Consider the following 27955-nt stretch of genomic DNA (forward strand, 5'->3'; position numbering starts at 1 on the left):
ACATACATATGTACACTCCACAAACCAACAAAGAAAGGGATCAATTTATATAAAATGCATATATTTTCAAAATGTAGAAAAATATAATCAATACAGCATGATACGTATAATAGTGTGCATTTGTTTCACATTTGTTCGAACGGTACAAACGCGAAACGTTTCCCTAGCATTGTAATTGAAGAACAGCGTTCATCATCGGACTGCCATTTCACCCAAATAAGCACACCAATTATAATATATTTATGTTCATCATCTTAACCTCTTTCCACACTGCATACGCTTCCTACCTAAAGTATGTAATTTCGTAAACGGTAAAACTAACTATCCTTTGCACCTAAATCTGGCCCCATTCATTGCTTTTCATTGCGAGACGATTTCAAACGATAGAAAGTGGCCTCACCAGCAATGGGAACGGTCTATTCCCTTCGATCGCGTTGCTGTGCCTGGGCCATTGTGATGTACTGGCGTACTAGCCGTGAAATTTCGTGCGCTTGCTCGGTTTGCACACGGATGACACGCTGTTGAAGCAGGTTACCCACCTTCATGTCGAGAAACAGTGCACCATCTTCTGAACGTACCTGCGAATAATGCCGGAACACAACAAACGGTTAAGAAGGAACGTTGCACTGGAAACAAGCAATAGTTACCTTTCGTGTTGAAATCACTTCATTAAATGGCCAATGTTGCATCGTTTCGTGAGTGTTGGGATCGAGGAACAGCACACCCCGTCGGTTGAGCGCTAGTATGAGCTCGCGCCACATTGGGCTTGGCTCTTCCATCGGGTTCTCGTCCGCCCAAACGCGCTTGACCGCAAAGAAGCTGCTGCCGAAGAGTGGCCACGATGAGAGTACGTTCAGGAATTGTGCCTTCACCTGGATCGGGCTCAGCCCAGCTACCGATGGCCAGGCTGATTGGACCAGCGCCACCCACTGTGCCGGGCGCAGTTCGCGCAAGGAGAGAGCCGGTTTCGGCAGCAGGAATTTGATCTCCTTCATGGCCGGCAGGTGGTTCAAATCGGCCGCACGGTGCAGAATTGCGGCAATGCGCGCCATATCGCGCACATAATCCGGACTGGGCGCACCACCGTTGGGAAGTTCCAGCAGCAGTCCCTCCAAATAGTCCGGTGCGACTTGGTTGAACAGAACTTCTATATAGAGTGGCGTTGGGGCCGGATCACGCTTCAGCGCAAAGTGCCACACCGATCGGCAGAAGATTAAGTAGAACGGTTGGCCCGATTTCAGCAGCTCGGTCGTTACGTCCAGGATGTACTCATCGGCAGCCAACGGCATGGTAAAGGCGTCACCCTGGACGATACAGTAGAGCGAAAATTCCTGCTGCTCTGCCGGCGACTCAATGCCCAGCAGTGAGCACAGTTCCGCGATAACATCGCCAACGACGGTAGAACAGCGTGTATTAACGATACGTTCCGCCCCACCAGGCAGACGATATATTTGTCGACGGGCAGATCTATTGACGAGGTGGTTCATTAGAGAGCATTCGAACTGGAGACATATTACAAATGATAGCACTTACCTGCCCGCAGATACGGCGGTAACTTCCTCAACGCTCGGTACATTCTTGCGGCCACCACAGCGTGCCGTTTTGCGAAGATTCGTCAAACAAACGGCCGCAGTACCGTGACATGGACGACGCCGATCCGAGGCAGCCGAAGTTAGATGTTCGATCAGGTATGGTCGCAACGCATCTGAACAACCGAAATAAGCCGCCAGTATGCTTAACAACCGCCAGGCTCGCTGAGCCGAATCTGGGCAGGCAGATCGGTTTGCCGTCGTTTGCTTCATGAGCTGACAGTACACTTCATCTCGCAGGGCCAGATGCTTGTGACAGTGCTGTTAACAGAAGGCAAGATACGGAGAGGGGAAGAATATAGTGAGATGTGCTGTACTATAAGTTGACACTTAGTGGAGTGATAAGTGATGACGTACCATCAACACCGTGTAAACGCATTTCACTTCTGACAACTCCGGATCGACGGCAAGATCGCCGCAGTATCGCAGAACACAATCGAAACATTCCAGTGCGAGTGGTGTTAAGTCGGCCGGAAGTCGCAACAATGGTGCCCGCAGTGGATAACCTTGCCATTTTACCAGATCTGCATGCTGATTTCTCATGGCCCGTTTATCCGATCGATTGGATTTGAATTCGTCGCTGTAAACAAAAGGTAAAGAAAAACACCAAACACGGTTACACCGGCTGTCCGTCCAGACTGGAATGGCGCAAGCGTTCCGATCACGAACGTTCGACCGAACGTTACATTGCGGCCATTGCATTTATCGGGGTTGGGGATATATTTTCCAACCGATCGATCATACGGCGTACTTACTCGGTGCGGAAATGTTGCATCGCAAACTGCAACAACGAGTGTTTGGTCAGCGACGTTTGCGTTGGGGACGAATCGTTCTCGTGGTGCCCGACGATGTGCATATCGCTGTAGTTGCCATTTCCGTTACCCATGGGTGAGTTTTTGTGGTTAACGATCATACCACTACCGGCACCACCGCTACCAACCCGGCCCGGACCATCGCCCGGACTGCGCTCACCGTACGGCGAATGGTGCTGCTGTTGTTGCTGCTGCTGCTGTCCGTTGACGCCATGCTTCATGCCCATGCCGCTATGTACACGATCGTTTCCGTACCCTCCCATCGGTGGCGGGGACGATTCCGGCAAACCATGATCGATATGCATATCCTCGAACTCGTCCATCAGCTGCTGATGGTGATGGTGGCCATGATGTCCCGGGTGTCCCATGTGATGCAGATGGTGCCCCTTCTCGGTCGGTGAGATTTGGTTCGGTGATCCGGGGCTGTTGACGTTCGACGTTTCCAATCGCTCGAGCGGCACATTAAGCGTGGCGGCGGCCGCCCGTACACCGGACGATATGGTGGAACCTTTCGATTGGGTCTGCAATTACACGTTGACAAGTAAAAATGATGAGAGTGATGAGCGATGATTATACAAAACCCATAAGCAATTTACGAATTGAAGAGCAAAGCTTTACCCGCGGGTCGGGGTTAAAGTATGTAAGCTTCCGTGAACATGTTATTAAATTTAGAAAGCGGTCCGCGGCCCTTACATTTAGCGGTCTGTATACGGTATGGCTTTCTTCATAAAGTTGGCAAATTATGGGGCCAAATGTCAGAAACGTATGAAAATGCACTTGTTACACCCGATCTATTCCACTTTCTCAACCTCCATCTACATCCACCGTCGTGATGTACTCTATCTTATGGCGAAATCGAAGAGAATCGATTTTAAAAAAATGAAAAAATGGTTCCAATTTTATCATTTTATCTGTATAAAGCAGTTCAATTTAAAATACCAATTTTGGCTACACTAAGTGGCTTGAAATCCTAAGTAAATGCAAGTAAATTAGTATTTACCCACGATTATAATGCGTTAAAATATCTATTTCATTAATGCTTGTCACTTTTAATTTTGTGTCGGCATGGATCGTCTTCATCGGCTCATGGACAGAGAAAAGCGGAAATCGGAGATATTCCGAGTGTGCATTTATCGACTTAAGTAGTCGACTCTCTTCCGTTTGTCAGTGACGAACTAAATTTCCGCTCCATTTGTCAGACATTACATCAACAGACGAAGTTATGCAAATGTGGTACAGTTAATGGTGCATATCCCTCCTCTCCGATTATAGAGGGAAACAATAATAAAAATCGGGGAGTATGCATAGTAGACGACCAATTCCTGTAAGCAGTGGAGAAATTTTAAGACGTAGACAAACGTTTAATTATGTTTTCCATATTTTTAAAAAAATGTACAATTTGTATGTTCATCGATTTAATGGAGTTACCACCTTGCGAGTGGACAGATCAGGACAAGATCTTCATACACCATAGTAAGTATACACCGCCCGGACCCGGTTTCGTAAGTGGTTTCCGCAACAGTTTGGCACAATGCAATATTTGACTTGCCATTAATTTTCACGCGTGTGTCGCATCGCGGGGAAAGTAAACAATTTGTGAAAAGCACAAAATTGTTCACCGACATCGTCCGAAGGAAAACAGCATGCGGAGCAAGAGAGAGAAAGAGGAGTCTCCGAAGAAGAGAAGCCAGCAAAAAAAAAATGGTTAACCCTATGGTAGCAGTGAAAATGGTTGTCGGTGAAAAGCGTTTTATAACAACATGCGCGATCATCATTGAGTGAACAGGCAGCAATGCGACATCAGGGAAGACGAATGGATTAAAGCTCCTTCATTCGCTTTGCTTGTTGTTTGTTACGTTTCGTATGGTGCGCTTTTTTGTCCGCTCTTCTATCATGGTGAGCTATCGTTCGGCTTTTACAATCACATTTTTTTCATTACTGATTATCACCGAAACAAAACCAAAAAAAAAATCCTCCAATGGGTGAAACGGTGGAAAATGTGACGGGCATTTTTCTTTCCATTTTTTTCTTCTCTTCTTTTTGTTAATTTATGATAGAAAGAGTCATTTTTTTAAACCACAAAATAATGGAGCCAATCGCGCTCGCTCGCAAACAGAGGGTAAACAGACCATTTCGAATGTGCCATTAGTATGGGGGCGCATAAATAAATAATATTTCTCCACCAAGTGCCAAACTTTCCAAATGCGTGTGGCTGACCAGGAGTTGATGCTGATCTCCGATGATTGGTGTGCAGCCCGGCGTACAACACGTAAGAGCACATTTAACTGGCGCATCTTCAATGGGAGCGAAAGCGTCCTAGCTTGGAATGATGACAGTTTCAGGACTTGGTGGCGATTACTGCGATTTCCAATTTAATGGAACGTTATGTCATAACGGTTTTGCGATGGTATGACTAGAGTGTATTACATATTTTATGTTTGTATTTGGTGTACACAGGCAAGGGGGACCTAGCGACGAAGGTCTTTATACCACAAGGCCGATTATTAAATTCCCCATTGATATTTCTTGTATTTTGGAAGCCAATTTTGGAGCAAATTAAAAATATGTTCTTCAAGTGGGGAACTCTGTTACCCCTTCTAAGCTCTTTTGGTCTTTTTCTTTATGCAGATTGTAAAAAAATCCTTTCTATTCTAGTGTAAATGTTGGTATTATTAATCTATAAAATGTCTTACACGTTGGTAAATAATCACTGAAGTCCTTTATAGATTTCACGAAGTGTTTCCATGACGGAGTGATTCTCAATCAGGAGTTGACTCACTTCACATGAATGTGTTTGTACCATTTGAAGCTCCATCTTACTCTTTTCAATGCCAAATCTATCGCTTAGCGACACTAGAGCATCGACGGATAATTGCAAGTTGATTGGTTGTAAACGAAAGTTGTCCTTTATATTCCCCTTAACAGCATCCTAAGTCCTCGTTCAATTCCTTTAATTATATCGTTAATATAATTAATTATAGAACTATAGAAGGATATGTTTATTCCTTCTTTCTTTACTTGTAATTTCAATTTTTATCGACTTTTTTTTTAGCTTTGGAGGTGACCCACAAAAATTATTTCATTGTGCCGTTCGTCGCTTGTTGCCGTGAGAGTCTCCAAAGCATTATTATTATTATAAGAGCACTGGCGCAGCGAATAAATAATTCCAACTTGTATTTAGTATAAAAAGCACCCGATAAAGCTAATTGATTTTTATTCTGCCTATTCGTTAGTTTCAACGGTGTTACTTCCCGTGGCAGTAGTAATTAGCGATTGATATCATCTTTCGGGCAGACCCACACACACACACTCAATTGGCAGCAAATAAACACAACTTGAACACGGGCATCTTGAACACGAACCCGTTGCATGTGAGGCGGAAGAAAAGCATAAGGATTTTAAAAGCAAACTAATTCATCCACACACATCCAATCCCCTTGCGCCTCATTAATCCACCGCATCCATCCCGCGCGATTGATCACGGTTCTGTTCCCGTCCCGTAACACACACAATAGCCCCCGGGCGGAATGATAAGGTAATGTGGTGCGCATTGGGGTCGATTGAGTTATTTTTCCTACCCCCTCCCCGCTCATGGGGCTACTGTTTGCTGGAACGTTCCGGAATTCAATTGCGTTTCCAATCCCAGCTTAACGGAAACGATGATTTGGATGAAATTTACATCTGCGCCGACCGATTCACTCTTCTCGGTCGGGTCAAAACGGTACCCTAAAGGGAATCGTTGCTGTTGCCGATAAGCAACACAAAAAAAAACCACACGAACCAATCACACCAATCGTGGCACGATCGAGCTGGATGCCAGATTGGATATTTCGAACGTATGCCCAACAAAAGAATTTCCCAAAATAAATAGAAAACAAAAGCGAGCGAATGAAGACGTACTTTTGGTGTGGGGGGGAAAGGCATTGAAATACAAACATAAATATGCGGACAAGGTGCATTAACCGCAGAATCGATTACGCGTTTTTTTTTGTGTGTTTTTTTTTTCTTTAAAGTTACCTATCTGTTGTTGTTTCAACGTGCGTTTTGGTTTTCGATCGAGCAACCGATCAACCGCGTTACGGAGGCCCCAGTACACGGTTTGCATACGTTCAGTCTCTACCGCCACCGCCAAGCAAATTTTCCACTGGGAAGAGGAAATTGCACGCACAACAGAAGAAAAACTTCATCATCATAAGGTACCGGAGTACTTGGGAAACTTGGGTTGTATAACGTAGTCAGAGGGCAACCAAAGGCAGGCGACTCCATCAGAAACACTTTGCCCACCAATCTCGTTGGACATCTCTTTCTCTCTCCCTCACAGGGCGACCGGAGGAGAAATCTTCGCTCGCATTATTGGAAATGTGATGTGCTGACTGAGAAAGCGACTTCCAAATCGAACGCATTTCCACAACGCGACCACCGTTCGGTCGTGTGCCATCTGGTGCGAGCTGGGTTTTTTTGTTGTTGTTTGCCCTGAAGCCCTCCCAAGTGCACGGCGACTGGGGAAATGGGAAATTAATGATCGATTCGCCTGCAATTCCAATACGCGCAACCTTCTGTAACACGCACAGGAAAGAAAACAGCACAGACACAGCTAAAAACGAGACGAACAAGCGAGATGTATCGAGAAAAGAAATCAAACAGATTTATGATCTGCTTTTGCTTTGCCCGGGGGGGACGGCCGCTTTGAAGAAGAAGAAAAAAAACCCGGGCACTTCCCCGCAACAAGTGCTTCTTCACACACGCACGCTTGATGCGTCTCGTTCCCATGCGTATGCGGGGATGCGCATCACGCATTCCCCAATAAAAACCTGTTGCATTCGGTTACCTCGGCTGCTTCGCGCAATGTTTCGAACCGTGCCAGAATCTCCTTCACCGACACCTTCGGTTCGATCGGTTCCTCGATGATCGTTTCCATGCGTCCGACCGACCCGGAACTAGCGATACTGTTCCGGCGATTTTTCAGCGAACCGGAAATGGAACCCGTGCTCGTAAGGGTGCCACCATTGCTGCTGCTGCTGCTGCTACTACTGCTACCGCCAGAGCTGTTGGTACTGTTGACATTGTTGGCACTGTTGGAAATCGTGTCCATCGTGGACGAGGTGGTTGGGTTTGCGTTTGGTGACGACGGGCATGACGATAGCGGTGAGGTAGCGCTGTAATGGTGACCCATCATGGCGGCTGGTGTCGTGGGTGACGTCTTCCTGCTACCGTGTCCCATCACCTCGTCCGCCACCATTATGTCGGGTTCTGTGTCCGCGTCCTGTCCACCACCTTCATGCCGCCGCCGATAGCCACAGTTGGTGTATTCACACTTTTCGTGCGATTTCTCCAGGAACGCCTTGATTACTGGTCCGTCCAGTGGTTGTACGTTTTTCACATCGTCCAGATCACTGCGCCGGTGCACATCGACCCGTATCTGTCCGGTAATGCGTCCAATTTCGGCGATCGAGTCCGAATCGGACAAACGCTCCATATCCTCATCGTCCTCGGCCTGTTCATCCACATCCGATGCTGCCGGATCGGACGATTCGACCAAACTGTCGATCGAGGGTGATCGGTTGAGGTTATTGGATGATGACTGCCGGACACCGGACGGACGCTCCTGGTGCCGCTTGTCGCCCGATCCCGAACCGGACGCGTGTACCGTTTGTCCCCCGATCGGACTGGGTGTCGGAATGCCATCGTAGCATTTGTACGAACTTTGCAACGACTGTAAACCACGACGCTCGTCCAGAAGGCTCATGGCGATCACCACTGCTGCACTGCTCGGCACACAGCAAGGACCGAACAAACCACCGCCACCGGTGTTGTATGAGTGTTGTGCCGTCCGCTACCGTTAATCACTGACCACACAGCCACTTGATTCTGAGAGGAAAAACCACTTTCACATACCGTAAAGCATCCACACTATTACATATCCATACAACTACCACACCACGCACACACGAAAAGCTTCCCTAGGTGCTTTCTTCCAATCGATCTTTCGGACGGAACGGAACGTGTTTTCGAATCCTTCACTTCCCGGTCGACGCTTGCTACAATGCTCCACACACATCGAGATGGGCCAGCGGGCCAATTTGCGGCAATTCAAAACCTAACTGTTAATCCCTCTTCTTAGGCTTGCGTCCGACGGGCGGGAGAAAACGGTGAAGCGGAATATAGGGGGACGGGGTGCACTTCACACTTTGCAAAAGCTTTTTACTAACGATCGGTTGCGGCTGTGTCTGCCTTTAACACACATATCAAAAACAATTCCTCACTTCAGTTTGCCAATTCCGTTAGGAAAATGTAACCAGCTCTCGGAGCCATCGGGTACGCTGCTTTTGAGGCTTTCCCGGGGTGGGGGGATAAACTAAACTCAGTAACGGTTGCGTACGGGGGATCCCCCTTTTTTGGTGGTAGAATTTGTAGCTCAAGATTTCAAACTCATAGTTTAACAATATTCTTTTCACCATATGTGACACCACTTTGGACACTTAATATTTCACGCTGTGACACTATCACGGTCTCTGTATATTGCCATTCAGATGTTTACTACATTCCAGAGGAAACACTTTGCTCGCAAACGAATCATGCGTACAACAGACACATTTGACCCAAATCGTCACATCTTCCTGTACTAGCCTTCCCGTGCTATTATCGGGTTCGTCGTCTACCGATCGTTTCGATCACCTGCCTCCGAACATCGTCGACTCATCGTCGTGTTTGGCTAGTTCCAGTTTTTTTTAAATAAATTGTATCGTTTTCGTACATCAACCTAATCCGGGTGGAATGTTAAGCGATCGCGGTCCGAATGTGAACTAACTGCTCGCATCGAACGCCACCGCTGACGGACCCCGAGATCGTACCGGCCACCGTAAAATCAAGATCATAAAAAAAACAACATCGTCGAGAAAAACCAGAAAGGAAAAAGTGCACGAACAGGCCAAGAGAAGGAGAGCATAAGAGAGCGAGCGGGACCGTAAATGTAACGCTCTTTCTCTTCGAGGCGCGTTATGCTTTCGAAGCCTGTTTTGTAGTTTGCGTTTACTATACTTCGCAAACGTTCCTTCCCTTCCTACCTGGTACCAAACCCCCCCCCCCGGGGGTCCAGAGTTTTCATACACATACGACGATGAGCACACACCCAAACACACCCGGGGAATGGAAAGTTATTGAAGAGAACCCCGCAAACAAAACGCACCTCAGCATCATCATCATCATCATCGGCAAAATGTTGCAAAATAAGTAACCGACCACGAAATCTGCAGCGGGTGTAGTATGTCGAAAAGTATTAAACAAACGGAGCAGATTAAAAATGGAAAAAAACAACAACAACAGCGCACGCACACATACTAGAGGGCGGAAAGTCGCTTATCTTGGTCGCGCTATCCGTCACGCAGCCTGGTGCGCGCTGATGCTGATGCGTTATCCGATCCGGTGCGCTTCGTGGGTTGACCACTCAATCTACTAAGGTTGTATGGTGCGGTTTGTAGGATAGCTTGCGGGCCCATTTTCTTCTAGAGTTTTTGAGAAAGTATGATCACACAAAAACCCATCCACCCAGCAAGACCTGTCCAACCCTTGGCGTCCTTTTGACGCTACGTTATATCTCTCTTTGGTCCGATTGGGTTTGGAACTGTGGCGTTACTTTTCCCCCTTTTTTTCTAACGGGTTGTTTCATTTTTCCTTTCCCCTTATTTCTTTTCTTGTTTGTTGTTTTTCTTTCTTTTTCTCCTGTTTTGTTTTGCTCTTTTTGAATTTTCCTTAAGATGGTTCGTTTGGGGGGGTTTTTTCTTTAAACACTTCTCCATCTTCGTTCGCTCTTTCGCCCACTGACACAATCCTTCATCTCCTCTTTGATTGAGATGATTTGGATTTTTTTTGCTGTGGTTTTGCGTTCTTCTCTTCTTCTCTTTCACCTGTTGTCTGGTGTTACCGTGGTTCACGGTATCGTCTTCCTTTTGCTCTCCGGCGCCTAGATCTTTCGATTTACCTCGTCGGGTCGGGTTTGGCGGTGTGGCATGGTGTAAAATGGCTGCAATAAATACGTGCGATCGATGATTTCTTGTTGCGTTTTGCCGTGTTTGCGTGTGGCATGGTAAAATCGCATTGGCAGTAGTTTTGGGGCCGTACCTCTAGCAACATAAAAAGCGCGTCGAAAATGAGGAAAAAGAAGAGGGCCTTTCTTGTGATGGTAGTTTTTTTTTGGGGTTGTTGTTTGCTGCTTTTTTGCTTAAATATTCCACTCTTCAACGTCATAATGATGAAAAATTGATCGACGAATGTAAATGCAAATACCATGAAAGGTACAACTAACGAAAACAAATTGCTTTATTACTAAATCGCGCTTTGGGAGGCTTCATTACAACATAAACGGTTGTGTAGGAAACAAAAACGAGGCCCGCTTGCTGGCTGGTTACGCATGTTCAATGCACTTTTTATCGAACCGGGGTGACAACACATCCGGATGCAGATAATTGCCAACTTTCTCACTTTTACCTTTATTGCCATGCAGCAAAAGGGGCAATATCATCGATAGTTTTTGTTTTCTCTCCTTCTTACCATGCCCGACACCCGCAACTGGCGCGGTTTACAGTCTCTCCCCCCCCCGTGCTCACGATGCTCCGTTTTTTACCGTCCTTGTCTTCAGTTTCCACATCCGTGCGTTGGATTCAATTTTAATGCATTCGTTAATGAACTTGATCGCACGCCAAGGCAAAACACTGGCATGCAGATGTATTTAATATTAATCGTCTCATGCAATACCATCGACACAAAACACGTCACGGATAGAGTACACATCGATAGATAGCGAGAGTCAGCGCGTCAGCTAATGATTCTGCCCGCGTGATATAATCCCGCGCACGTGCAGGGATGGGACGCGTTAAAGTATTAAAGCCCTACAATCTGGGCTCGATATGCTCGTGTGTGGGGCAACATTGGGGCATTGTTCAATAATTATTTGGTTTGACTGCATTTCACACGCGGCTGCACTCGAAAGTAGTCAAAAGGTGAAAATGTGGCAAAATGTGAATACTAATGTTCGCTTAATTAACTTCGCGATCTCGGCGATAACTTTGTGCGCTTTTTCGGAAAAAGATGCATTATTAGAAATTGCTGGCTGAGTTTTACTTTCATTTGTGAAATTTTTCATGCATAATAAACAGATGCATATGCAGTCATTGATTTTTGTTTAAATAATGCATAAACTTTTCTGGTTTTTTTTTATATCGTCCTACGGAGCACTACAGACAAAGCTTTTGTTGGTCTACCTTTATTTCTTACTGTCCTTGTCTTCTTTTCCGGATGGAATTTGGGCCTGTCGTTTAATAGCGACATGAATGGATTGTAAATTTGGAACTCGTTTTAGATTATGCAATGTATTAGCATAAGAGTAATAATTTTTTGAAACATCGGAGTGCGAAGTATCTAACGAACGTTAAAAAATACAAATTTAAAATAAAAAAGTAAAGTGTCAGTATTTTGAGTTAATCTCAGTAAGAGAAATTAGAAAAAATTGCTATTTTGCGCCAGTTATTAGAATTGTATACAAAATCGATTGCACAGAGTTTTAAGTCTGGTATGTACCATATAAAGGGAATTTTCTAACACTAACTTCAAATTTTTTGAAAGTTATGCAAAATGTTATCATTCTTTTTATATCAATAGTTATGTAAAAATGTTGGGCCTACAGCAAGATGGTGATGCAATATCTTGACACAGCCTGGACATGTTTGACCGGTCACGCCTGTCTGTTACAGTAAAACACATAAAATAAATGCGTTTGCTTCACGACCAAGATATTAACCGTGTCACACTGTTGAGTTTGTTGATTCATTTAAAAGAGAACAAAAACGACCACGACCTGCTTAAATAGAAACAAACGATCGTTGCACAACAACCGTGTCATACGCGTAAACAATAAAAAGTTGTACAAAACAAACCACTTCATAGGCAAATAAGTCGAAAGGAAACACAGTTGAAAACATAAAATAAGCCACCTACCTGTCTGTACTCGGCGAGGTACGATTGTACCATCATCTGGATAGCATTTGCCTTGGATGCATGCAGCACGATGCGAGCCCCAGTTTTCAACGTCAGCTGCAGGGTGAGCGGTCGCGGCAGCGTGGTAACACTTTGTATATCATCGTATGGGATGGCGCGTTGGATCGCCAAAAATTCGGGCTCCTTGCTCGCCAGATACACGCCCATATGCGAGACGGCCAGCAATGTGCCCTCCTGTATCGACGGTGACCCATTCATCACGAACAGCCGTGCGAAGTAGAGGGGCCACCCGCGGGCCATATCGAGCACGTGGCGCTTCACGATTGCCCGCACGTGTTGCTTTCCTGTCGTATGGCCGTTAGCCGTGATGCCGTGGCTGCTGAGCAGATTCACTGCGAGCCGTTTCTCCTGGGGCGATATTCGCATGCAAGGCGTCACACCGAACACGTCGGCAGTGATCTGATTGAACAGCAGATCGAGAGCGGCCGGTGCCGTGACGGTTTCGCTCGGACGGAACACTTCCTTACGGACGCGCAACGTCCAGGTGATACGGTTGTACGTTAGGCAGGCCGCCGCCGGTGCTTTCAGCGAGGGATTCATCTGCACTGGCATGACCGGTGCGGGCGGATCAGCCATTGCACCATCGTCCAGCTTTTCGCTGTACACCGAACCGTTGGTTGTGGCGGCGGAAGATTTTCTTTCCCGCTCCTGTACGCTTTTCTGCACCATGTGCGTTTTGAAGGTGGCAATACCCGAGTTCGGTGAGTTGGCGGAGTATTGCTTTTGCTGCTGCTGGTACTGCTGTTGGTACTGCGATTGCTGTTGCTGCTGAATCTGATGTTGCTGGTGTTGCTTGTCCTTTGTGTACGAGGACGGATGGAACACTTTGTTGCTTTCCTTCTCGCGCTGTAGCTGCGTCAGCTCGTAGTTACGCTCACGGGCCTCTCGTTCTTTGTCACGATCACGATCCCTCGGATCGCTGGATGTAGACGAAGGACCTTCAACTTCCGATCGGTCCCAGACAGACTCGGAGAAGTTCTCCCGATCGCGTGATCGCGATCTCGACCGGGAACGCTCGCGTTCAATGATCATCTCTTTCTTGAAACCTGTAGTAAAGCGAGAAATGTGAAGAGTTTTATCAGTTCTGCCTATCTGATAAGATACTGCTGTACTTACTAGTTTCATAGACCAAATCTAGCTTAGCGGCTTCTGCACGGCCCCAGGAATCCATGAAGCTATCCTTGGCACCGAACGTATCACGCTCTTGGCGCTGAACGAATGACGGAATTTCCGACTGGTTCTGGTGGTTGTTCTGAGCACTCATCATACCGCCATGAATTGGTGGAGGCGGCGCCGGTGGAGTCGAGGTCGGTGGTCTTATTGGTGGAGGTGGAGCTGGTCCTGGTGGCGCTGGTGGAAGAACCTGTTCGAATAGGAAAAGATTATCAATTAGCAAGCTGTATACCACTCAGAAATCTATCTAAACCTTACCGTTGGCCATGCTGTAGCCGGAGCACCCTTTTTGCTCGCCTCCATGCGTTGTACCTGCGTCTTCACGGAGGGTAAATCTCCTCCCATCGCGCCGGGGGACTTTGTACCGCCGGGTGGATTCATCCCACCGAGCTGCTGCTCTAACATCATGCGGCGTGTGTCTTCCAGCTTCGCTGGTGTACGCTCCGGCCGATCGGATTTGGCACTGGACGAACGCACCGAATGTCCCGCTGTAACTTGCTCCAAACGTTGACGCATTTCGTTGCTCAGCTTTAACTTTCCGACACTGTTGGGTGCGGGACGATCAGCTCCGATGTCGAAGCTACGCTTCGCTATTCGAGCACCCTGCTGTCCACCGGATCCGGACCCTTTTGCACCTTCGCCACCATCACGATTGGCATGTTCCTGCAGCTTTTGGTCGATCTCGAACTCTTCCCATTCGACACCATTCGGTGAGCCGATCGGTGAGTCCATGTTGCTACTGTGCTGCGATTGGGGCGTCGTTTTGCGATTGCTCTGACGCGTCATCTTGAATTGGATGAAGTTTTCCTCGGTTTCGGTACCGATCGGAACACCCTGTGGTGGTGGCCAGCGCCATTTGCCGATGCGTACAGTTTTCGCACGTCCGTAAGGATCCAGAAATGGGCGCACCTCGAATGGATCTTTCATTTCCAACGGTGGCGGAAGTGGTGGAGGTGGCGGTGGTGGGATCAAGTTGGATGAGGATGAATCCTTGCGGTTGCGCAACATGTCCGAAAATGAGGACGATCCTGATTGGGCTGGCCGATCGGCAGAATCCATACGAGATACAGCTTTAGCGCTCATTTTCCGAATAGGCGAATGTTGCACGGATGTTGGTGAGCCGGTTGTGCCACCATGCTTCGGTGAGATTGCTCCAGGAATTGCCGGTGGAGAGGAGGATGATGGTCCGGCACCATCCTGCTGAGTGAGCAACGTTTGTAGGGCTTGGTTTTGGGCCATTAGTTGCTGTTGAATCTGAATGTTTTGTGCCATAGCGGATTGAAGAAAGGCACGCTGCATCTGCTGCTGGTAGGCGTTACTATCGACACCAGGCGGGATGGTGAACACCGGCATTACAACATCCGGACTGACGGAGCCCATCATCAGTAGTGAACCAGAGTTGGACGGCGTTAAAGGTGTAATCGGATTCGGAGCGTTCGGTGTGAATCCGTTTGATGTGGCATTCTTCGCTTGGTGCGTAGTGCCTCCTTTTGTGGTTCTTGAGAGTACTTCGCTCTGTTCAAGATCCGTCAGCTGACTGTCGGTACGTACTGAAGCGAGTAGTTCGGTTACGAATTGTGTACCTCCACGAATACTGGCCGCTAGCGAGCGTGCATCTGACAGCTCATCCAAAGATCCATCCAGTACGGGACTAAACAGATCGTCCAGGAACTGATCGACATCGGATGCTTGCGAAGGTACTCGAACACGCCGCACGTGACTGGCCAGTGAAGGCGCTTCGCTCGTATCAGACATGGCCGACGAACGAACGCTAAATTCCGACTTCTCGGCGTACTTTAACGAGTGTGATCCGGCCGTACGTTTGCCCGCGTACTGTGACTTCACGAACCGGGGATGTTGCTCTTTTAGTGGTGCGATCGTGTCTACCGAGCGATATTTATTGCCAATTCTGTTTTCGGCCAACGTCAGCGTCAACGAACTCTCTGGCTCGTCGGCATCTGGCGAGATCATTGCTTCATCCGGCTCACCGGCAAGCAGATCATCTAATGAGCGGGAACGACTCTTATCCTCGTAAAAGGCACGCTCCTCGCGTAACTTATGCCGTGACAGGGACACATCGTGTGAAGTCTTCCTACCGGCACCGGTTGTTTCCATATGTCGGGAGTTACCGTACTCGACCGGTTCATGCTTCTTACCGCTTCCGATGGCAACTGGTACCAGCTGTATCTCATGCGAGTTTCGCTTCATTGAGGGTGGTTCCGGTGGTGGAACCTGTGGACGCTTGGGACTGCTAGGCTCAATAGATGGATCGTTTGTTCCAGCGATCGGAGCCGCGTTCGGGGGTAGTTTTCTACCGCAGCGCAGTATATCACTACGTACGGCTGGAAAAGCGGGTGGGAGTTCTTTTTCCGCAACTAGATCCAGCACAAAATCCAATCCACACGAATCTGTCATTTGATCCGATTCGTCAATCACCACCGTCCAGCCGAGGTTGGGTATGCCGAACGAAGAGATTGCTAGTGCGGCCGCTTCTTCACATGTGGTCCACGAATCGACAGCTACCGTCTGGACACTGCTGTCTGGCAAATTAAGTCCAAGTGCTGTATCTGCCAGTCGGGACGACGCCCGCCACTCGAGCCAGGACGGTGGGAATAACCGACAAGGGTTAGTCTGGCCAGCATTAGCATTCCGTAGCAGCTTCTTCAGTATCTGTTCCTTCGTATTGGGCGGTGCGTTATCTACGATAAACTTGATCAAATACTTGCTGAATGCCGATCCTGGCTGGAAGGCCGAGAGACAGTGAGACATCAGCGTCCACAGCTTCTCCGCTGTTGCCTCATCTGCCCGATACACTTGGTTGCAAATTTGCACCAATATTTCATCCCGAAGACCACGCGACGATAATCCCTTGTGTACGATGTAATCGGCCAATATTTTCTCACGATTCGCATCCATGGTGGCGTCGGTCGTCCAGCGAATAATCAGCTTAAAAATAGCGATCGCATCCTTAAAGTCTTGATCGCGAGCGGCAGCGCGTGACAGGAACGGTGCGGTTATGATGTCTCGACGTGGTGCCAACTTGACCCCATTGCAGTACACAGAGCTGAACTTGCCGAAAGCAAACTGATCAAGATCGGGTGGTAAGTCAGCAGCGGACGGCGGCCCTGGAACAGTGCCGACCACCTTTACCAGATTGCGATCACTTTGCTGTCCAGTCCAGTTCTCCGACTTGGAAAAGATAAACGCCAACTCGGCCGGAATGTCTAGCGGGACGGCTGAACCACGTTCTACCTGTTCCTTAGCCAAACGTTGTGCCGTACGTTCCTTCTTCAGCCGTTCGGCTTCACGGCGTCGTTTCAGTTCGTTCTTCAACTTGGCGTACCGTTTGCGCTGCATGTGTCCCTTGAACAGTGCCTGATACTTTGTGACTCCGTTCTTGATAGTGAGGTAGCGATTTCGATCACGATATCCTCGCCAGTAACGCTGTATGGTAACGGCTCCGCGGACTTCTCGGTGAACCTTCTTGCGGGCAAGCATGCCTCGCACGTTTCGCTGGATCGTTACCGCGGCCAGTCGCAATCGATCGGCACGACTCGCTTCCAACGTTCGGTGAAGTGCCTCACGTAAGAATACGCGTGTTGCTCCAAGCTGGAAGTCAGGCCCTTCCGTGTTTGTCCCCGGCAGCTCGTCTAGCACGAAGCGGCACAATTCTCGGTAAGGCGTACCTTTCGGTAGAGGCGTTTTCATCAGATGGCGATAGCGCTCGACGAAATGTTGGAAACGAAGGCGCACTGGATAACCGGACTGACGGATTTTGATCGTGTCTAGCATGCCCAGATAACGCAGCTGTTGAAGCACGCAAGGCATGTCCATACGCAGTGCCTGTTTGTCATTGTTCGGTTTAACGCACCGGACGAACCATGGGTTGCATTTGGCCATGGACTGCAGCAACTGCTGCAGGGAATCGGAAAATCTAGCCGCCACCGTTGGAGTACGTGGCTTCATAGTGACAAACCGACCATTGGAACCTTTGGGCAGCGTTTTTCCGACATCTCGTTGCGCTCGTAGCTGCTTGGTCATCTCCAAAACCAGTGGTTCCGTACTGGAGCTCAGCAGCTCTATTACGTCCATGCGCAATGCGTCACGATTCTTCTCCAGAAAACCATCGACACAATACCACACCTGACCGGCATAGTGTGTGATACCAAACTCTTGGGCGCCCACCCTGGGGCGCGAGTACAGCTCGTTCAGAGCATGGTTGTAGTGGCACTTCTCGAGAAAACTGGAATCATTTGCCCGCGGAAAGTTAGACTCGTCGTCCAACAGATGGAAAATACCGACCGGCTTTTTGGCGAGCAGATGAATCACCGGCAGATTGTCCTCCCATTCGAGGTTGGTCCATTCGAGGCGCTCCCGCGCGTACTCTGCCTGTTCCAGTTTGAACACGTGTTTATTGAAGTACAGCTGCAGACTTTCGTTGGCGTAGTTGATACACAGCTGCTCGAACGAATTCTCGGCCAAATCTTCGAACCCGAAGATGTCCAGAATAGACAGACGTTGCGCATCGTGCGTACCGCCACGATGTACAATGGAGTTGATTCGCAGTACCAGCCTGTGAGAGAGAGAGTTCAAAATATTGTATGACAGTGATTAAATTTGACCTACAAAAAGCTTGCAGGAGGTATTAATCCTTATCGTAGCATATACGTACCAGTTAAAAAGTCCCGAGTAGAGCGCCTTTGCCAGCGCATCTCGTGCATCCAGCGCTTGGTCGATGCCGAGCGGTGTATACAGACGCTCCGAACGCGTCTCCGTAATGCGTGAGGTCAGCGATTTCAGGATGCCCTCAGATGGCAACTGCAGCAAGTGGGCGGCCCACTTAATTTCCGCATCCGAACCAATCTCGACACCTTCCTGTCCGTGGCGTAGTTGGCGCCGGTGGAAGTACACATTACCCAGGTGTAGCACAGAGGCCAACACCTTCACGATACCTTCACGCTCGTTTTCGGTCACACCGAGCACCTGCATCGCACTCTGGAGCGAGGCCCAATCCATACGTCCCGGTGCACAGTCAGAGCCGCCCTGATTGAGGTAAAAGTATTTATCCGCCTCCAGCAGACCATACTTCATGCGCTCGGGCTCCGACAAACCACCGAGCAGCTCGTAGAAAACGTGATAGTTCCGTTCTCCGGCTGCCTGTGTAACTATTCGTGACTTTTCCAGCAGATACTGCGTAATCTTGGCACCGATGATAGCTCCCGACTTGAAGTACACCTCCAGGTACTTGCCAAAGCGGGAACTGTTGTCGTTTCGTACGGTACGGGCATTGCCGAACGCTTCCAGCAGTGGAGCCGCCTCGAGAATCTGCTCGGTGATGACGGTAGAGGCCGAACCACCGCCAGGTACGACCGCAGCAAGATACTGCATCACCAGTTTGGTCGATTCCGTCTTACCCGAGCCAGACTCACCGGATATGACGACGACCTGGGGCGATGGTAGGGCGGCATGGGCCGTCGAACCGATCGCAAACAGATGCGGCGCCAGTGTCCCGAGTGGCCGTCCCGAGTACAGTTTGGCCATCTCGATGCCGTACGATTCGGGAAACATTTTGTACGGATTGATCGCGATCAGTATACTGCCCGCGTTCGTGTAGATCAAGCCATTGTCATAACGTAGCTTCAGATTCCACAGCAATGACGCTTCGTGTAGGTCCTCCAGCTGGGTCATGTCCTCTACACCGGTCTTGCCCAAATCCTGCCGGGCACGTATGTTTCCCTCATTCGGCCCCAGGGTGAACGTTTGCGGCTGGAAAGATAAATATTTAAGAAGAATAACAATGTGAGTCTCTCTCTCTCTCTCGCACTATTTCGTTCTTTTTAAAATTCAAGAAACTCGATAAGGTCACTACTAGATATGTAGTAGTCCATCCATACATTGGGAGGTACGTCGTCCGGCTGTAGTTTGTTGCGTGGCGGTCTCCTGGTTCTGGCCGGTTGCTTGACGAGACTTTCTTTTCCCTCACCGGGAGAAAGTTCACTGACCGTTTCCATGCGCCGCTGGCGGCGCTTTATGCGTTGCGGCAGCAGTGACAGTGACTGACTCGGTGAGGGTGTACCACCTTTTTGCCATGGTTCCAGATGGAAGCTAACCGTCCGCATTCAGAACCGGAACGGAACCGAAGCGGAACGGAATCTTCTTCCGATTCCAGGTCCGTCTAAGGGGTTGCTACAAAAGCTAATAAGTAGACACCAGCACCAGCACTGAACTTCGGGAATTTCTTAAGGTCAACCACACGCGACGGCACCAAGCGCGCACACTTTTGCTTTCGTTCGTGATAATGCTTCCAGTGCAACTGCATCTCGAGTGTGCAACATCACCAACCGATAGCAATTGGCCAACGATCGCCTACCAACATTGAGCAGGCATTTCTTTCCCTCCCCTGGTGAGGCCACGGTGCCCACAGAGAGTGCACAAAGCTGCATACTCTTTTTCGTACCATCAAAGCAAAAAAGCCCGAACCCACCGATCGATCGGGTTGGAAAAAGCTGCTCACGCGTTAGAAACTAGTTTGACCAGCCCACCTTGCAGCAGGCTGCAACCATCGCCGGGTTGGTGCAGTTGCAATTTTTCCATTTCCACGAGATCCGCCGCAAACCGAAAGGGAATGATCCCTCCCAAGCCTCAACAATCTTGTGGGCAAATGTGGGCTCCGGAAAAGTAAAGCAGAGAAAAAAAACAAAGCGAAATATTTCGTGCAGAGTGCGTGAGTACGAATGCCGCCCAATCATCCAATTGGTCCCAAATCTGCATTTTGCCGAGGGTGCATGCTCAATTTTGTTGTTTGTTGCAGGCATCATGCGCTACACTCACAGCCGATACATGGATCCCGTTGATGCGTGTGAGCCGTGGTTGTGTTTTTTTCTTCACCTTCCCTCATCAAAATTGCATGGTTAATGGCGCGCGTTGGAAAACAACCTACCTTGCCGTTGATAAGTGCCTGCACGATGATCATCTGAGCGGCACGATGAACTTCTTGGATCTCGCCGGGCAGCGGATGTCCGAGCCCGGGATCGAACCACACCAGATCGCCCGTTGACCAATCCATGGTGACGGTTGTAGCGTTATAGCTTTGCTGCTGCTGGTGTTGCGTATTTCGATGTCACTAGGTTAAGCGAACCCTGGAATAGTACAGGAGAGAAGTTGTATTACTTTGTTTATTTTGAAAGTAAGTTATACTTCGAAACGAATTGTAACGGTGTAAAGTTTTGTAAATACATTATGTGAATACTTCTTTCTAAGCAATTCTGTTTCCAGAGCAAACCCAGGAATAATTTGCACCAACGATCGAGTAATTAGAGTATACATCCCTCCAAGATCCTCTTCCAGGTTCATTATTTTTAAGTTTTCTTGACTTTCATCCATTTTTATAAGAAGTCATTTTTTGAGAAATATGGTTCACATGATATTCGGTTGGGGGCGGCCCGGTGGTGCATGTGATAAACGGCGCCAGTCCACACGGCCGGACCGGGTTCAAATCGCATCCGGACCATCCCTCCGTAGCATGGACTGACTATCCGGCTACGTGGTAAAAATAAGTCTAGTGAGCCAGAAATGGCTGGCGTGACCTGCAAGGTCGTTAAAAGCCAAGAAGAGAGAGAGAGAGATATTCGGTTCAAAACTTTCGGTGTACAAGATCATAAGGCCGAGAAATGAGTTTGTAAGGACCTTGAATATACTAGAATCTTATAACTACAATTGTTCCAGTGGAAAACTTGTTGGAATCAGATTATGGGTACCTCATTCTGTGACGGACCTTGGAATCGTCAAAGACTTAATGCGTTTTACATCACTACATATCGCTTTATGAGGTGATAAAAGATTTATAAAACATATAAAACTGCAACTTGGGGGCGGCCCGGTGGTGCATGTGATAAACGGCGCACGTCCACACGGCAGGATCGGGTTCAAATCCCATCCGGACCGCCCCCCCCCCCCCCGTAGCATGGACTGACTATCCTGCTACGTGGTAAAAGAAGTCTTGATACGGCCAGGCCGTTCTAACCGAGCAAAAAAAACTGCAACTTAAAATTACTTACAAAATTAAATTTGGAAAAATAATTAAATCAGTTGTAGTTTAAAATAAAGAAAATAGCTGAAAACCACCAGAGCAAGATATTAACTCTTGATTGCAACTCTTGCAATGGTAGTAATAGAGAAAATAACACGCAAATCATTTATTTAAATGCGCTTGTTTAGTGGAAAATATTTGCACGTCTCACGTGGCATAATTTTCATATGCGCTAAAGCCAAACACCAAGTAATCGAAGGGATGATGCATTTTTTTTTACTTACTTATTTTCTTCGATTGTATATTCATTAAAAGTGTGCATTGAACCCATAGCGAAAGAATGACCAACATAAAACATATGCATACAGTGAACACGGTGAGCGCTTAAGCTAATAAGCTTTTAATTGATTGAGATATTAGTTTTTTTTGTGTGTGTGTTTGTGCCTTGTTTGAAGTACCATTCAGGACCATGGCCATGCTAATCGTCCAATCGCACGAATCACGCTGTACGCTAGATGTAGGCAGATGAGACGATGCGTCTAGACACCTGGAACATCACACAGTTCGTGGTACAGCTCCAGCTCCCACCGAGCACGGCACATAGACATCAGCAAACAGTCCGGGGCCCGGTTAATGAGGCCAGTCAACTGTGTTCGGTGGGGCGGGGGGGGGGGGGGGGGGGGGGAAGTGCAAATTGATCAACGATTTTGTTTGGTGAAACCATCGTCCATACCAATCGATGGTTCAGCTATCGGTTCCGGCTGGAGGTTTGGGAATCGGGCAAGAGTTGAAGTAAGAGAAACTTCGTAATCTAGATCGTAACATTTTAGGAACGGAAAACAATCAATGGGTTTTTTTGTTTGTTTGCTTCGTTTGAATTCCCAGTGTACGGGATTGAAGGGGTTGCGATACGGCCAGAAGGAAATTATCAACAAGGGCGCATCCCGTGAAAAGTGGGCAAGGAAAAAGTGGCAACAATCATTCAATTGTTTTCGAGTTTTCGGGGGTGAAAAAGCGTTTGTTGGCGAAAAAACACATTGTTATCTGCTAATTGAATTAAATGCAGCAGTGACAGATGCACAAACACTGTCCACAATTATTGGTTGATTGTTTGATAATCACTACCGGGTGAAGTTATCTAACTGTGATTCCGGCACTAAATCGGTGGATCGGGGGTAAAGGTTTTACCTGTTAAGGTGGGTAACCGGCTGTGAAGGTATGTAGGAGCGAAACGAGTGGAAGCAATGTTTGAAGACGCTAATTAGATAATTTCTATATCGCACTGATAAATAAAACATGTACCAAACAAAAGTGTTTTATGGCCTTACTTACAGTCGACCGTTTTGTAACAGTGCGCGGTTGGCATTATGTTACGGTAATTGTTTCTATCATTTCCTGGTTTTTGGTGCTCGGCATTTTTATTTATTATAAATGCATCATTTAATGGGAAAATTATATTTTTATTCTGAACTTCGTCTCATAAAAATTAAGCTACATGAAGTGGAAAAAGTAAATTATTTCTATAAAGTAAGGATTACTTTCAAAACATTTGAGCCTTGATAAATAATAACAACTGTATACTTTCAATGTTCAATATCGATCCAATCGATCCAGCACCATGGGGAACAGAGAGACAGCAACAAGCGCAAACAGGGAAACGTTCAATGTTACGCCTGTTGAAAGCAAAACGATTTTACAACAAGATCGGCCTTACAATTGACAAAAAAAAACAACATTGTGCTTATGTGTGCCATTCCGTGCTTTATCCGCGTATCTTTTTCGATGTCGATCAACAAACAATATGGTACGATCGGGCTGCTCCATTTCAGTGGCCGCCGACGACACCTGCCACATTTATAGTGTGTGGCTGTGTGTGTGTGTGAAGCGTGCGAGTTCAAGGACGTAACGTGGCGGATGGAAAAGTATAAAACGGTACCATGAAAAGCTATACAATAATGTTTTTTTGGGCAACGGGGGGAGAAAAACAAGAAGAAATAAAGTTTAAAAAAAAAACAGCCTCCACCTTCCTCCGAAACTGCATAACATTCCTTCCGCCCGTTCCAATTAAAACCTTGGCCGTGACGCACGAATGAGCGATCCCCCGGCTCGCCTAGTGATGGCGCACCTGTACGAAGCATTGGCGAGAAGGGGAAGAGACATACACGAAAAAATTAAAAAAAAAACCGGAACCATCGAATCTCTCACACGTCGAAGGCATCTTTGTTCAGCTTCGGCGGCCATTTTTCGATCAAATCTTCGCCGTGTCACACATAAAGAGAAAGTGTCCACACGGTCACGTTTGTTTTCATTTGCATAGGTATTGCCTCTGCATACCGACGAGTTTGTCTTGTTTTTTTCTCTTTTGGGGCCAAACAGGGAGTTTGTCCAAAATTTTTCGGCTGTCGACTGTGTGATTTCTACAACGATCCCTCTGTAAACCACGTACTTTTCACGTGCCTCTAAAAATATGCCACATTTCAATGGCGGGTTGTCTTTACGGGGCAGATTATTTATTGTTCGTATGCACTTTGTATGCGCGATCGTGATGCGTATGTGATAAACTTGCTGCTGCCTAGAGAGTGCCCTATCATCTTTCCCTTCGACTTGTGGCACCACCATTTTGTGTCACGGGAATTGTTTCTTTCCCCGTTTCGCACATTCTTCCCCCCCCCCGTGCGTGTGTGTACGTGTCCCGTTGTTGCCAACGCTTAACGTATGCATGGACCAGCGGCCAACGCCAAGGTGAAGCCAGTAGCAGGGAACTTTCGCCACGGTCTAGGTCAACTGTACATTTATACACACATTGCGGCGCGCGAAGCAATGCGGTATTTGCATATTGATCTTTTCGGTGTGAGAATAGCACAAGGAAGAAAGTCTTCCAAAAAAAAGGCCTAGGATTTCACCAACCACAAGCACGTGTACAAGCGATAGATAACAAGATTGAGCAAAGAGTCACTTCAGTTGCAAAGTGAACAAGGTAAGGGAGGAAAACGCCACGTACCTGAACAACCCGTCTGTTTGACATCACTTTATGTATGAGCTTTAAGCTTTCTACTAACGATTTCATTAGCATCGATGTGAGGGAATGCCACACGATACGATAGAATGGTTACGCGAAGCAATGGAAGCGAAGAGTCTGCTTTCGTTTTTTTATGAATTAATTAAGCCGTGTTTCGAGATCTTCATATGTGGAGTTATTTTGCAATAGTTCCAAAACACTTAGGAATAAATAATTTTTTTTCATTTTACAGAAATATTGATCTTGCTTACACTAAAATGAATTAAATCTTTTCACCACAATTACGAACAACCCGACCCTTATGAATGTATCCACTTTGGCAATCAAAAACGCATTTCGTAAGCATATCGTTCTGCACAAAACGCTCAAACACTGCGTTCTGTCCCATTTAAGGTGCACATATTTTATGACAGGCTTAATTTATGGCATGCCACCAATACCGAACGCGGCACGATTGCCAAACCCGTGCCAACAACCCGTTTGGTGCTGCGCCTACCCTAGTTCTAGTCCTTGCAAATAGCGATTTGCGTGCACGACAAACTATAGGGTGCCGCAACGGTAACGCGTACCCGAGGTTCGTCGCCTGACACCATCGCGCAAGTCTAATGTTTGCTGCGGTGAAGAAATCAATCGATGAGGGTTTTTGGCCGGGGGTGCACATGAGTTGGTAGGGGATAACACGTTTGTTCGCATGTTTGTGCGTTGTTCATGGGTGACAAATTCGGCACACACACACACACGCATACGATCATATACAAAAAGGTGGAAACATGTCACATTCCACCTTGTGCTGACTTTCGTTTCTCCCTGTGTTTGTTGCTGTGTGATCGTGGTAAGGGCACTTGAATGTGTATGCAAGGAAACCCTCACGATCAGCTCAATCAACGCAGAAAGGATATTACTCAAATGCTACTTATCAGTGACGCACTATCAAAACGTTCACTTTGAAAGCCTTCAAATCCCTACGGGGATGTTGTGCTTGCGTGTGCCCATCAAACACCGATCCGGCAACATTCCTTCCGATCGCGCAACGGACCGAGCGCAAACACAACACACACCAAACCCCCTCTCCCTCCCACAACTCCCTCCCCCTCGGCCGAGCCTGGTGGCGCAAAAGTGGCACAAGACACGAAACAATTTCTTCAATGGAATTCCATTCTGTTTATATGTGTTTCTCCGCGCTTTATACGTGGTGGTTTCGGTTAGGATGCTGGGAGTGCCGCCTTACATCGATCGTTGTTTTCTGTTTCTTATACTTCTTCTTCGGGGCTTTTTTTCTTCTTCTCTCTACTGTATACTGTTCCCCACAACAGCCCCACAGCAGTGTTGGACTCTCTTCGTTCCTATGTGTGTGCGGTGTGTGGCCGTGTGTAGCGCATAGCCAAGCAACGGAGCAAAAGAGCGCTGGGAAAGATCGTGTGATCAGTCGGGCAAAACATAAGAAGTTAGAGGGAGTACAGCATAGGGGCACAACTTCATGCATACCGTTTCAGCCCCCGTTAAATGATGGATGCATGTGTGTGTGTATGTGCGTTTAGATGTGCTGGAGAAGGGAGATTATACAAGAATTTGTCACGTCACTTGTTTTGGATCTGATCGTCCTCCTGATCGAGTGGTGGTACTGGGAGAATTTATAATTTACACTCCTTTTTTTTTATTCCTCCGCGCGATCGCTGGTCAAATGCTGATTAGATCATACTGTTTCTTTCCGTGTGACAACAGTGAAGATGTTTAACCAGTTTCACAGCTGTATTGGTGCGTGGACGGCGATGATCGAGAAGCATCCAGCATTCTTCAAATAGGACATTCACGCAAGAACATCCGCCTCATCACCATTTCCACCCGGGCTGCAGGCAGGTTTGATAACACCACCGCCACCCGTTATTGATCACGAAGGAAAGCTACACACATACACACTAGTTAGTAACACTCACATGTACGGCATGTCAAAGCGGATTTTCGAATCCGCCAACTTTCTTCCGAAGGGTGCAGCAGTAGTAGGTCGTCAAACTTCAAAATTTTCCTCCAGCTCTTCTCCAGCCTTTGCCGTCTAACTTATGGAACGAAAAATCGTCAGCCACTTGGCACACCTAAATCGCAATATTCTGTTTCCGCTGTTTCGTTCTCAGCTCACGATTTCACTGGGCATCCGTACGCCTTTCTGGCCTTTCGTTTCGTTCCGAGCGTACCGGGCAGCACACAAACGCGCGAGAAACTGCATACGTAGCACATTTAGTTTGACCGCAAGCGCTTGCGCAGCGACTCGCCGCACTGCTCCGATCTTCTCCTATAGCACGGTGCGCAAAAGTGATTCGGCACCGTCACAAGCACGAATATCGTAGCCACTGCACTGAATCATAACTTTTTATCTTTTTTTCTCTCTCTTGTTTTATCAATTGCCACACGAACCGATTACACAAATTAATTTACAGTAAACCCTCTGGTTTGTCAACGAGAAAACACGGATAAAAATCCTTCCAACGTTACGGGATCGGGAACTGTACACACTTTACCGTACGCAGAGTTGAGAAAATTCAGCGATATTTGTTCGTTACTAAACTTTTCTTTACCGTGCTATCTACATACGTCATACAAAAGGGCCGTTTCGGACGATCGCACTACCTGATGACCGTACGCTTCGGATTTGTTCACCTGTTTGATCGTAAGGGCGATACGGGTTTGTGAGAATCGATCGGAAGGCAACTTTTGCTGGCTATACAGCCTCTTGCTACCTGGCCAGCACCAATACTACGACGCCACGCCATAACATAAACATATACGTACGCAACTATGCTTGCCTGTTCAGGGTGTTGGTTGTCGCTCGAAAAATACAACCCTGTTTATATCAACCAGTGTACCTGTTCGATTGATTCAAGTTATAACCATTGCCGAGATGGTAAACCCAAACTGTGGCAGTATTTTAGTGGAGCAATTAATGAAATGGTTCTTGAATTTAAACGTTGGAATGCTACATTTTACTTAAAACATTTCCGAAACCCCGCTTAAAGACGTCGGGTGAACGTGAGCGAACATTTAAAATGTTGTATTATCGTTCTTCAAAAAATCGATAGTAAAAAGTAAAGTTTTTTATGATATTTTTCTAAATAAAGGGACATGAATGGTTAAAGGATATGTTATGAGTATTAAAAAATCGTTATATAGAAGTGTAGTTGTTTTGTTACTACACTTTAAACCATTTTTATCTCTTTTTTGTTAGTACTTACCAGTACGTTAAAGTTGTGTGCTGTTCAGTACATTGTGTTTAACTTATTACAAATTAAAA

At 47.2% G+C, this 27955-nt stretch overlaps 1 protein-coding gene across 1 annotated transcript; it reads right to left on the minus strand.

Moving 5' to 3' along the window:
* Positions 1-40: 40 nt before the first annotated feature.
* Positions 41-27700, minus strand: LOC125770621 (unconventional myosin-XV). Its single transcript, XM_049440460.1, has 11 exons — positions 26607-27700; positions 20565-20763; positions 18297-19390; positions 13883-18197; positions 13568-13814; positions 12392-13497; positions 2345-2922; positions 1947-2169; positions 1534-1850; positions 648-1467; positions 41-578 (listed from the first exon to the last, which is right to left on the minus strand). The coding sequence occupies exons 2-11, from the start codon at positions 20688-20690 to the stop codon at positions 417-419; spliced, it is 8988 nt and encodes a 2995-aa protein (XP_049296417.1). The 5' UTR covers positions 20691-20763; positions 26607-27700; the 3' UTR covers positions 41-416.
* Positions 27701-27955: the final 255 nt, after the last annotated feature.

The sequence above is a fragment of the Anopheles funestus genome, chromosome 3RL, assembly GCF_943734845.2.
Source record: "Anopheles funestus chromosome 3RL, idAnoFuneDA-416_04, whole genome shotgun sequence".
In the NCBI taxonomy this organism is placed as follows: domain Eukaryota; kingdom Metazoa; phylum Arthropoda; class Insecta; order Diptera; family Culicidae; genus Anopheles; species Anopheles funestus.